Source organism: Ornithodoros turicata, chromosome 4 (assembly GCF_037126465.1).
Source record: "Ornithodoros turicata isolate Travis chromosome 4, ASM3712646v1, whole genome shotgun sequence".
In the NCBI taxonomy this organism is placed as follows: domain Eukaryota; kingdom Metazoa; phylum Arthropoda; class Arachnida; order Ixodida; family Argasidae; genus Ornithodoros; species Ornithodoros turicata.
This window is the reverse complement of record NC_088204.1, coordinates 4,648,790-4,662,079: the sequence shown is the minus strand read 5'-3', so window position 1 is coordinate 4,662,079 and position 13,290 is coordinate 4,648,790. Positions and strand designations below refer to the sequence as shown.

At 45.8% G+C, this 13,290-nt stretch overlaps 2 protein-coding genes across 5 annotated transcripts in view; both read right to left on the bottom strand.

Moving 5' to 3' along the window:
* The window catches only part of LOC135390781 (1-phosphatidylinositol 4,5-bisphosphate phosphodiesterase eta-2-like), a 42,384-nt gene that overhangs the window by 15,476 nt on the left and 13,618 nt on the right, over nucleotides 1–13,290 (bottom strand). Inside the window, exon 1 of one of the 4 annotated variants that reach the window (XM_064620679.1) lies at nucleotides 4,947–5,222. The exons of the other annotated variants lie outside the window; for them this stretch is intronic. Coding sequence (XP_064476749.1) covers nucleotides 4,947–5,034 — 88 coding nt within the window. The 5' untranslated portion in view covers nucleotides 5,035–5,222. Of the gene's footprint in view, nucleotides 1–4,946; nucleotides 5,223–13,290 lie in introns of those variants that run through there. 4 annotated transcript variants of the gene reach the window in all.
* Nucleotides 10,634–11,927, bottom strand: LOC135390771 (protein mono-ADP-ribosyltransferase PARP16-like). The gene has a single exon (XM_064620650.1). The coding sequence runs from the start codon at nucleotides 11,871–11,873 to the stop codon at nucleotides 10,839–10,841; it is 1,035 nt and encodes a 344-aa protein (XP_064476720.1). The 5' UTR covers nucleotides 11,874–11,927; the 3' UTR covers nucleotides 10,634–10,838.

The following is a 13,290-nucleotide window of genomic DNA, read 5'->3' as shown; positions in this document are numbered from 1 at the left end:
GCCAGTGGTCGAATGTTCTTAGGCAGGCTTGTATTTGTGTTCGTTTGTTTGCGTCTTTCTGTGTTTGTCTGTTTGTGTCTTGTATTGTGTTCGTCTGTTTGTGTCCTTCTGTGTTTGTCTGTGTGTCTTTCTGTGTTTGTCTGTTTGTGTCTCTGTTTGTCTGTTCGTGTCTCTTGTGTTTGTCTGTTCGTGTCTCTGTGTTTGTCTGTGAGTGTCTTGTATTGTGTTTGTCTGTGTCTTGTATTGCGTTCGTCTATGTCTTGTATTGCGTTCCTCTGTGTGGACGTTTTCCGTAAAAAACTTTCGGTTGTACACTCTAAGAAAACAAAAAAAAACAGCAATTTTAGCCCTTTTAGTGACTAAATGCATTGCCACAAAAATTGTTCCCTTTAGGGAGTAAATGCACGGGAGCAAATGAAAGTCACAGAGTGAAGACTGCATTTCACGCTCTGTTCATTAAGAGTACCAGGTACATAATTAATGCGCACGAATCAAAATACTTTGAATTAAACCGTCAACCGTGATACGTCGAGCGATATAAAATCTTGCTACACGCATTCGACGCGCAATTTGTCAAGAAACAACAGCTAACTATTTCTTACTCTGCGCGGGTGGAATAGCTAAGTTACACAGCCTTATTCCATCAAATTCACGAAACGCATATATTTACGTATAGACTGTTGCATTCGGGAGACCATTTGCGCACTTCAGCGACTATTTGAAGTTTTGGGGAGTAAATTTTCGGTATCAGGAGACTAAAATTGGGAGTAATTGCAAGCTAGGGGACTAGAAGCTGCAATTACTCCTTGTTTTCCTCTTTTTTCTCTCTCTCCCTTCCTCTCTCTTAGAGCGTAGTTGCACTAACTCGTTGTGTGATCTTGCTTTCCAGGTGCCCGGGACCACGACGCGTCAACCACTCGCAGGGACGGATTTAAGGGGGAGGGGGCGACCGCCCCTCCCCCATACGGTCGTGTTCCCTATGTAAAAACCCTATCTCCTGGACGATGCTGCGCCGCAAAGTACGAAATTTTCTAAAGACCGCCCCCCCCCCCCCCCCATGACAGACCCTTAAATCCGCCCCTGACCACTCGTCCATCACAATCATATGCTCCGTCATCGTATATGCTACAGGGACACGGGAACTCCTAGTTGATTAGACGCCTATACGTATAGTTTCTGAGAAAGACCGAATACGTAACTTCGCATCGCGAGATTAAAGAGGTGTGACGGTGTCGTAAATATATACTTTTTGACAGTTTTTGTTGTCAGCTATACTCTTCCTCGTTTAGTCTTCCATATGCACAACACGCAAACGCATTTTTTCTAAATTAAAAACCGTATTTCCCGGTGTATAAGGCGCACCCGTAAAAACGGGCCGAATTTGAAAAAAAATGTTCTATGTATAACGCACACCGCAATGGTGCTACAAGCTTCTGTACTGCCACCAGTATACCCAATAGACCAAAGCGGTGTATCCTATATGCATACGCTATATTTGAAACGCATTTAGTCAAATCCGTTAAACTCCGATGCAACAGTGTCGCTGTAATAGTATAAACTTAGGGAGTGACATTTTCGAGGTAAATGCCTTTCTCAGATTCGGGGAGTAAAAATCGGGCGCTATTTTTGAACCTGTAATTCGGGGAGAAATCGGGTGATAATCATGCCTTCGGGTGTTATCGCGGGTGTTTGTTTCTCCTCTTGTCTATTAAGTCCTTTCCTAATCTATCTTTTTTGTTCTTTTTTTTTTTTTTTTGTGGGATCGTGACCTTCAAGGGGTAATCCCCAAAGGCATAGACAGTGTTGACACACATGGGTGTATTGCTGGGAAAGTAAGTGACCCATTCTTACATGTGTTACACGTGGCGACCTTTGTTCGTCTTCAGTGGGAACGTCACTTGATAGTGACTGGAATTCGGGGAGAAATCGGGTCGGAGGAACCCGAAAACGTCACACCCTACACTCTTAGAAATGCACTTCACCGCATAGCACGCTCCTAGCCAACCATCATCTCGTATAATATCGTTATCTGCCCTGATTTGTTGAAAACGGGAGGCGTACGTCTTTTTTGTGACACTTATGCGGTTCATAATTGTCACAAAAAAAGGCGTTCGCCTCCCGTTTTCAACAAATCAGGGCAGGTAACGATATCATTCGAGATTATGGTTGGCTAGGAGCGTGCTATGCGGTGAAGTTCATTTCTAAGAGTGTAAGTATACCTCAGTCTCCCCTCAGCATTCTGTTCCCCTTCCCCTTCTCAATCACGCCATTCTTCTGAAATGAATTCAAGATTACTGACTGCTGAACAGCACCCTTAAGCAGCATCATTAACATTTTATGAAGTCCGGTGCCCTTTAGCCGGTTTTTGTCAACTGACCCCAAGAGATACGGGAGAAGGCCACACCACACCCTGGAAGGCGCAGGAATTTGTACGTCACCAACCTCAAAAGGAACGCTGCAGGAAAATATTGCCGACGCGTACCTCTTCGGAACACTTTTTTTTACTGTGTAACGCGCGCGTTATACAGCGGAAAACGCGGTATATTTTCCCGAAACATTTCCGGACAAGCAAATGTTTTACGGGGAAGCCTCACCCACGGAACAGCTGTGAATGCATCGCGCATCCTCTACAAAGGTATATTCGTGAGAGGGGAAGAAAATAATGATGAGAGCAGTGGCCTTGGGAGGCGAATCGGCTACAAGGACGTCAACAGAGAATAACGGCTAAACAGAGCAAAAAAGACGAGCGTCGCTTCTGTTGCCGCCAACGCCTGGTCGGCGAAAGCCAAGTGGGTTCGTTTTTCTATACAGCTGGCACTGCTCTGGCGTTGCTGGCGCTGTCGTTTGGCGAAAACTAAGGCGGAAGATATTTTTGTTCCCCACTTTTCGAGCGGAGTAAAGGATAAAGAGAAAAAGTGTGAAAGCGAGGAAACAATGCTGGCTATTTGTGAAACTTGTTGGTTTCATTCCAGGATGTATATAAGGTTGTCGTGCATTTATATACTTTAATTGGAGCGAACTAAATGAGCGAAAAAAAAAAAAAAAAGAAGAAGAAGAAATCGATTTCGCGGGCCCACCACGGCGGGGCTGCACCAAAATGAAAGTTGCTGCGGATTAAATGCTGACAAAACGGTTCTACATTAAACGGTATAATGAGAAAAGTAATATTGTACTTTGTAATTGTAACTGTGTATTGTAATCAGAAATTGTACATAGAGTAGCTAAAGCAAACGGGGTACACTCTTAAAAATGAACTTCACCGCGTAGCACGTCCCTAACCAACCATCGTCTCGAATGATATCGTTGTCTGCCCTGATTTGTTGAAAACGGGGAGCGTACGCCTTTTCTGTGACAATTGTGAACAGCATAAGTGTCACAAAAAGGCGTACGCCTCTCGTTTTCAACAAATCAGGGCAGATAACGATATCATTCGAGACGATGCCTGGCTAGGAGCGTGCTATGCGGTGAAGTTCACTTTCAAGAGTGCAGTTGCAGGACAGTTCTGTTACAGTTGCGGTATGTTACAGTACACAGTTACCGTTTGTTGCAGTTGCAGTTCTATGCGTTACGGTAAGGACATGCCTCGGGAAGTGTTATAGAAATAAAATGTAACAACACATTTCCCCTGAAGTACGAGTTCGTCACTGAGCGAAGTTGTTCACACAAGGTGTAACAGTTACAGTAATAGTGTAACTATAAGATAGTAACCACTGTTGGTAGTCCTTTTATTTGGCAAATTTCAAAACACAGGCACATTTTCTGCGTATCACTAGAAGTAACGAAAAGAGGACATAGAGGAGCCACGTAACGGTAACGTCATGTTCGGCGGTAGAACATTGCTTCGGTCTCTCACAAACTCTGCGCATTGTAAACTTAGGTGCCGAAAACGTCTTGTAAGTCACCTAAATATTTGCCCGGAGTAAATATTTAACACCCGCGGCGGATGATGTATTTATAACGTGGGACAGATTGGGAGCCATCCAAAGTAATCTCGCTCTTTCTATAATTTCATTTATTTCTTCACGCTCATCCAAACTCACCGAGCTCCATGTCTAACAGAGACACCTCGAGCGAAAAAAAGAAAGAAAAAGACGGTCTTCTATTCAGAGAGGCTTTCATTTCACATCCGCCCGCACGAAAAGAAATTTCCGCGGAGGCCTTATTCGAGAAAACACAGAGGAAACTGTCTTCACATCCCGGCTGGAATCATAAACGACGATCCAAAGCAAGACAGAGCGGCAGTCAATATACTTCGGGCTCTCCACTGGGAGGAGACAGCGATGATAAGAGATGTTAAGCTCTCTCTTCGGAGATAAGACGGATAAAGCTGCATTGCCCAAGGTACGCGAAAAAGAAAATATATATATGAACGGCATGCCAAGGCTAGAGTCGCTCTTGCCAAGGCTACTACGAATTCCTAGAAATTATTACCGCGACAGGAGTTGATTGGCGAGTCATTGGGGACTTATAAGTGCGTATCGCTGTAATTGGTTGTGATATCCATAACGTCACAATCCTTTCTACAAGGCATCATAACCACAACTGCTCACACGCGAAAAGACACATACAAACTAGTTCCTACGAACCATATCGACTTGAGCCTACTGTGTTTACACAGCTGCTAATCAACCTCACACGCAGGCAGAGAGGAAGCGCACTGCGTTTTTGTTTTTAAAACGAGTAGCGTCACACCACGACCAAATCAGGAGAAGAGTAAGAAGGTCACGTGAGAACCGAACAACCAACCACGTTCAAATAAAAAGCACGTGCAAAATTAATAGCGTATATACATAACGTAAAATACGATGAATGTTCCAGGAGTGTTTGTCCACCACAGAGCTTTCATATAACACACGCTACGATATGCTGCCACTTAATAGAGATATATGCAAAAGAAAAAAAAAAGGCAATTATCGCGGCATTAAAATGAATGCACGTAAGATTACCTGCATCTGGTTCTTCCTGCTGCTTAAATCGTTTGAAGAAGTCAAACAGAGCGTGTCGTCTCGTGTCCGTGGAAGAGGAAGCTTCCATGCTTTCCGAAAGAAATGGGTTAATCCTGTTCGCTTAATCCAGGTTTACCGACGCATGCGGGTGCCTCGATCCGGATAAATCCTCGTTATAGTCGGATTACGTGAACCCCGCACGCGAAGCGCTGTAATCGCAGCACACGCACAGACAGACACACTCGGGATGCGGTACGAGAGGCGCCTCCCAATGATTATAAAAAAAAAACAAATGCAGCGACGTAGAGCGTTACGGCCAAAGTGTAGGTGGTGCCATCTATGGGGCATGCGATGCAAATACGGAAATGACCGCGAAAAAAGGAACGGAGCAAGTTTGAAAGTTTTCTCTCTCTCTCTCTCTCTCTCTCTCTCTCTTTTTTTCTTTAGTATTTTTCTTTTTCTTTTTTTTTTGCGTGACGAAGCACCGGTGGATATGACTGGTGCAGGATAAGGGGGCACAGGATGTTCGTATGCGTCCTGGGCAGATGTCAGTGGGGACAAAAATTATTTAGTTCGTGCCGGAAACTCAGGGAAATCCGCAGAGAACACAGAACGCGACACTGCAGCTGCTAGTTCGTCATTTTCCCCCATTTGCTCAGTTGTAATATGTATAACCACCCTTTACGAGGTTAGACTGCAGATGTAGCCGCAAACCGTCACATCATTTTTACATCATTCCTTACAAGGTTATATTTGCACCATCTCGTCCTGTTCTTCCTTGCCTCTTCGTGCATGTCCTCCTCATGAACTGCACGTTGCGTTGTTACAGTGTCTCTTTTCTTCTTTGTTTCTTTCCTTCTTCTATTTCTTCTTTTCCGTTTATTTTTCCTTTTTCCATTTTTCTTTTTTTGTGGAACCTTTCCTTTCTTTTTTCTCAGTAAATACACATCCGTCCTCCTTGTGCTGGAACTCCTCAAACGCGAGGACACACTGCCGTTGTCACAATTCTACCAGCTAGCTTTCATGTTGTTATGGGCTTGCATGCAACAAGGCCATATCACACAACCGCGCGTGATAACGTGCACATATTTTTACCGCCCTCGTAATGTGCCGTCACCAACCCGGGATGAAGGGGCAATGTGTGCACCCATGATTCATAAGGGAAGCCTGCCCTTCTGGAACCATTATGTGCCGCACTACAACTCAAACAATACTAAACCGTGTTGCATACGCCTCTATGACCTTCGCGTAGGAACGAGTCGATGACTCCTTGTTTGGAGTAACCATAGAGACAACGCGTGTTTACGACCCAGATGCGTCGCGGCGCTAAAAGAAGCGTGTCCGTACTTCAGTGGTGCAAATGTAAAGTCCCACCCCACACTCTTAAAAATGAACTTCACCACATAGCACGCTCCTAGCCAACCATTATCTCGAATGATATCGTTATCTGCCCTGATTTGTTGAAAACTGGAGGCGTACGCCTTTTTTGTGACAATTATGCCGTTCATAATTGTCACAGAAAAGGCGTACGCCTCCGATTTTCAACAAATCAGGGCAGATAACGATATCATTCGAGATAATGGTTGGCTAGGAGCGTGCTATGCGGTGAAGTTCATTTTTAAGAGTGCAAGCAGCACAACATCTTGGACCAATATCGGCAATATCAACATTGGTCCAATATTGGGCGAAGAACGGCGAATATTGGTCCAATACTGGGCGAAGAATGGCGTATATTGGTCCAATATTGGGCGAAGAATGGCGTATATTGGTCCAATATTGGGCGCAGAATGGCGAATATTGGTCCAATATTGGGCGAAGAATGGCGAATATTGGTGCAATATTGGGCCGGTATAGCCGGTATTGATCCAATATTGGGCAAAGATGTTGTGCTACTTGGGACTCTTTCGTCTCTCTCTCTCTCTTTCAGATACGCTTAATATGTAGGGCAGTTCTTTTTTATCGTGTACATAATTTTATAATAAAGTTATGAGACTATACCAATGGACGCCGTTTTCACAGGTAGGTTATGCGGCCAGGCGAACAGCCTGTGGGAAATAGCGTGTGACTACTGGACAACAAATCATCCAAAACTCATTAATTAGTGTAACTTATTACTTCGATGTTTTCGGGGAAATGCGAGCCAACCATTATTTAAATCCATCCTCCTTTCCTGGAACTAGCACGTACTTTGAGACATTATTATTACGGGGAATGATAGCTGCAGTTGTTTATTCGGAGCAGGGCGCGAAAGATGATCTCCCCCGTCGTGGTTATCCCTACACTCTTAAAAATGAACTTCACCGCATAGCACGCTCCTAGCCAACCATGATCTCGAATGATGTCGTTATCTGTCCTAATTTGTTGAAAACGGGAGGCGCACGCCTTTTTTGTGACACTTATGCTGTTCATAATTGTCACAAAAAGGCGTGCGCCTCCCGTTTTCAACAAATTAGGACAGATAACGACATCATTCAAGATTATGGTTGGCCAGGAGCGTGCTATGCGGTGGAGTTCATTTTTAAGAGTGTATATGTGACAATATCTCCCAGGTGAAATGGCGGCGCGCTGTTGTACGGCTTCATACGTGTCACGTGTACTATCTCTTCCGTGCGCCGGCAATACGCTCTGCAAGTAACCGAGCGTTCCGCGCATATCCCACTCCCGGTTACTCCACTCGGAAAGCCCCATTGGCTACGGCGGCGCCCTCCCTCTTCCCTCTCACTGCCTCCTCTCATGCGCAGAGACGCACTTGCACAGCGTATATAAATCGCCAAAAGTTTTCCATCTGCAAATGAGCCGAAACTGAAACCACGCACTTCTAAAGCGCAAAAAGAGGGAAAGGGCGTTCGCTTTGGAGGGTCACGTGTTCTGTAGCGATCGAGCTGATTGGAAGAAACGCCGATCTGTTGCCCAGATAGACCGCTTTCCGGTCGACATATGTCTGAGAGCGTCTGAGGACAGTTCCCTTAGAAGTCGGCCCAGGACGCACATTCCCCCAGGGCGTCAGTCGTGACGTTGCCCACATACGTGAGGCCGACAACGGCAAGCCCTTTCGCCATCACCACCACCACCACCACCGCTTTCCGGCCGAAGCGATGGCGTTGCTACGCTCGAGAAGTGCGTAGTTCTGGTTTTGCCTCATTTGCATACCAAAGTTCGACAGACCACATCTGAAAGTACGTGCTCGTTTGAGTAGTTTATTTTTTTTAAAAAAAGAGGGTGGGCTTAAATAATGACTGCCTCCGATTCTGCTGTCTCGCATTTTCGCAAAAACATCTAAATAAAAACCTGAATTCATAAATTTTCGGTAATTATAGTCGTCCTATAGTTAAAAAAGTAGTAGTAAAAAAAGAAAAAGAGAAACACACTGTATAAAGCCCCAACACATCAAGCTTGGGGCCTCTGAGGTCTATAGTGCCAAACTGTGAAGGTTATGATGTCTAACAAAGTGAAATTAATTCACGCAGAACTAGAGAGCGTAACAAAACAGAGAGAGAGAGAGAAAAAGAGACGAAAGAAGTGGGTTTTTATCGCGTGCTTTCATCGTGTGTATTTTACGACGCGTCGTCGAGAGCAGACAAGGAACAGCTTCATTTTAACTCGTTGCCGCAGCAGACGCGAAGAAGAAGCCAATCTGCTCCAGGGCCATTTTCATAACCGCCACGCAGCTATGCGTTACACCGTGTGTACGCCCGCAGTATTAGAGGGAGTTTTACAATATGGGGTATCCGAGCGATTTGGGGACTTACGACGACATGGAGTGGGGTAGAGGGGGTATTGTCAGTGCGCGTGCTCAAAACCCAACACGTGCTTTTGGGTTTTGGGGGGCGGACGCTTTTGTTTTTCTAATGTTCTATTATATAATATTCTAATTTTTTTTCTGCTATAGCGCGGGTACCCAAGCGCGCCCCAAAATGAACTTGCGTCGCCCTTGCGCGGAACCAGGTGTTGCGAGAGAGCCACGAAAAAGTAGTAAAAGAAACATACATTAGTTTATCCATACCTCGCTACATCCCCCAAAACACCTGGCGACACCCCTTGCCTTTCTGCCCTGTGCACTCTCTACAGGGGGGTTGGGTGTTATTTCACCTTTATAGCCACGTGTCGCCCATGATACATAAAGCTGTTATACGGTAACTCTAATTATGACCCCCCCCCCCCTTCTTGTGCTTGCGATTTTTCATCATTGCACATGGTTTAGCGTGACACAAATTCAGCAACGATATTTGGGACCAAAAGTTGTATTTTTCGAATTAAACGAATTTCGTGCACAAATTGGGTACTGCGGCTTGTTTGATGGCCGCGGTGCTGTAAGTGCAAAGGGCTCACGCTCTGGCTGGCCAATGGAGGGAACTTCTAATTCTAAAAATCGGTTTGCCTTCGTTTGCGTCCGCCGTACCCTCAGTTTATAGGGCACGTTAAAATTGCGCCCTCTATTCCAAAACTCCCTAGAGTACCTCTTCCTCTGCGTTTCGTACGCGCTCCGACCTGTAACATGTCATTAATTAATTAAAGAAAAACCTCAAGGCCTCTAACTTAACGAAAGTATGTTAAGCAGCTGGTTGCTCTCGGGAACACGACTCAATATGTTTTTTTTTTCATTTTCTTTATTTCGTGTGCGTTTTTTTCTGTCTTTTGTTTCTTTTCTTTCCTTCTTTCTTTCAGGCGGCTAGTCTAACAGACTGCATCCCCCCCCCCCATACCTGGAAATGAAACACATTTCCCAAAGAATCCGCGTTAACCTTTCCTGTAGACTATCACTTGTCGCCGCGTTCTGAATGTAATGTTTACGTTGCGTCCCAATAATAGCAGTAACGCCGTGTGGTGAGACCACAATTTTGAAGTTTCCCAGTTTAGACTCAGTGTATACTGCAGTAGTACAAATGCATAACATATATTACATGCACTTGTGGCCGTTTATGATCAAACTTCGACATTTCTATATTACTGTTTACAAGCAAGATACCCTGTTCAGAGCTTACATATCTGCTGTAACATAACATACTAACTATGGCAACAACTCTCATCGATAAAACACCACTTCAACCTGCTCCCTGAAGCAAAGACATCAACAGCTTCATGTCACATTAATCACTTACTCTACGAAAGCATCGATCGAGTACTTTTTTTTTTATCTCAAGAACGTTGCATTTACCCTTAGCGTCCAAATCCTTGGTGCGATCTTTTCCGCGTCGTATCCTAAAAGTTTCCATTACTTCCAACACTGTCTGGTATCCAAGACCACGAACTCGCGTCGCCTGTATCTGAGCGATCACCGCGGACGATCAATTTCCGAGTGCCCTCTCGTCATTGGTTGAAGCGATGGTGACGTCATGGACGTCGACCGGCCTCATTGGTTGGCAGCTCGAATACACTTAAGAGACCGCGGTTATTAGTGTGTCAGAAAGGACGAAGGACATAAAGCGGTGTTCGTCGTGTTTCTTATGAGTGAACTTATTGTCGTGTACGTATTTGCAACGAGGATTCGTCGTGTTCCAGTACACTCTAAGGGGGAGAGAAAAAAAGGACGATCTTAGTCCTTTGGGAGAGACGCATTGCCACAACCTGAATGCATGAAAGTTTATTCGTACGTTAGGAGCTATTTGCAATATGCAAGTAAATTTCAGGGACAGGGGGTTACAATGGGGTGTAATTGCGATCAAGGGAAGTAGACGCTGTAACCACTCTCGAATTTACTCCCTTTTTATTTTTCTACGAAAAGGCCTGGACGGACACCTGCCCAACTCGATCCTCACAAAAATAACGTACAAGTCGACCATATATATATTTACTAAAATATAGCAGCACGCATTCAGTCTGTCGCATATACCATTTATGTAAAAATATAAAACAAGCCTCGTACCACATATTCAGCAAAGCATCCGACTATGTCTACGTCAGCCTTAATAATCGTCTCACAAAGTGCTGACCAGATTTTGAACTGGACAACCCAACAGCAACCAGTAGGAAGACGTAGGCCACGATCACCAGTGCTGACTTATTATTCCTGAAGAATAGCGCAATGGGACTGGAACAGTAGCTGGGGCTGGGCCTCATCAGTCCAGCGGGTAGGACCTCGGGTCTGGGCGATGGCGTCCTGGGATGGGTCGCGGTATATAGCAAAAAGTACTTGACCCGGACCACAGAATTATTCTGGACGAGATAATATCTTTCTGGAATTTTGCCGCCGAGCGAGTCGTCTGCGTATGCCCTGGAAGGTCTGTTTTTCGCACGATCCTGGCACTTGACGTCGGGATGGTCCACAACTTCGCACATGGCGACGCAGCTGAACTCTGGACTGACGGATGACTGTTGCCATCCGTAACTCGCTGGGCTAAACGCTGCCGAGACGTCCAGTTCACTTGACAGGTAAGTTCCTGTTCCAAACAGGCTGTTCTTGTTCATGTGTGCCAGAAGACCATTGTGTAGTATGGAATAAAAATTGTCCAGTCTCGAACCGTGGTATGCGAAGAACACTTCTTTGTCTACCCTCGACGCTTCAAACCTACGATCAGTCAGCGGATTTTCGACGACTTCAAAGACACGGTCGACCGCTGAATTTTCCAGTTCCTTCACGTCTTCTTTCCTCCGGGTGCGAATCTTGACGTCGCCGTAAGTTAGCACCCAACAGAGCAACTGCCACGCTTCTAGCGGTATCGTGTTTGAGGAGTCCGTCAACACTGAAGCGAGCGCGGGCACTCTGGCGGCCACGTCGCGAAGCTCGTCGACCTGCTTCGTGTCACTATCTCTGTCTGAGAATGCATTGGGAAATGGACGTAGGACTGTATCGTACCTGTATGATCGAAGGGCAGCGACAAAGAGCGACCACTGGAAGTCGGCTGCGGAAAGATCTTGAGCGATGATCTTGCGAACGGTCGACCGGGGATCCGAAACGGCTGCCGCGGCCGCCGCCGCAGCCGACGCCATCGCAGGTTTGGAAAGAGAAACGAGCGCTCGCGCTGGCTGCGTTATGTCGTCTGCTATGAACACGCGCTATCGTCTATCGTCTGCAAAGGACAGGATATCCGCTTCGAATTGAACGCGCGCGGAATTTTAAAATTCGTGCAAATGCATTGTGTGTACGAAATCTACTTGTAAGGCACAGATTTCACAGAGTAGCAGACGACAACATACCCGTGCGGGCACCCCACCACGCTAGGACGTGTCGTCTGCTAGAGCATTTTCCCGGTTATTCACTGAAAGCTTTGTTCGTTTTGCTTCTGCATGTATATCTGATAGCTGTTGATTTCTTGCGTCATTCCACTGGAAGCCTAAATTATTTCATGCATTTTGCAAGCTTTTGTGCTGCCTCTCCTGTAGCTACGTGACGCCAGCAGGGTACAAGTACGCTTCCCCAAAGCATTACAAAGCCTTTGCCTTTGGATCATGGGTACCTTTTATACGTGGCTATATTTTGACAAGAACCAATTGGGATTAGAATGTAAAAGGGACATCATATGGGGACGAGCCGCGCCAAAATCAACCACATATATGTTAATAGTTGTAGTTGATTAGAGGCTTTACGCTCAGGTCGGAAACTAGTCATAAACGACGAAACAGGTTGGTTTTGAAGGCATTTTATATAAAAATAAGGAACGGCACGCTCCAGCGGTTGCCATTTTGAAAAATTATTTCCTATATAACCATCTTAGTGTCTATCTCAGCCGCAGCCAAAAAACACCGAGACGTTCAATTCACTGGACAGTTCCCGTACACGTGCAGCAGAAGTCCACTGAGCAGAATCGAATAGCGGAGTTGTCCAGCCTCCACTACACATAGCACACTTCTCTGTAATTTCCTACAGCTTTACACAATAAATCTGTTAGGGGATTCTTCATGACTATAATGACGGCGTCCACCAGAGGATGCTCGTTGACGTCTTCCTTCTGGCTGTCCTGGACGCGTACGAAAGAGGACCCTGGCATCGTGTGCTCGCTTCCTGTCATCGGCTGTATCCGAGACGGCATTTGGAAATGGACGACCGTGGAAGTGGTTCCTACCGGTAGCATGGAGGAACAGGTCCTAAGAATCCCCATCTGAAGTCTGCTGAGTGTACGTCTTGACCGCTGATGGCGACCGTGGATCCTAACGGCTCCCGCGGTCGCCGCCATGGCAGACTGGACAGAACAGAGAGGAGCGAGCGCTCGCGCAGTGGACGAAACGTCGTCTGCTAAGAGCACGCGCTGTCGTCTGCTAAAAACTAGGGTTCCGGGTCTCCGGGTTTATTTTCTGGTACATCGGGAAAGTGTTTTCCGAGAATTCATAGATTTTCTTCGTTTATTCTTTTACGCCAGAGTTAATATACGATAGATCTGTGCTTCCAAGTTCCCAATATCATCGCATG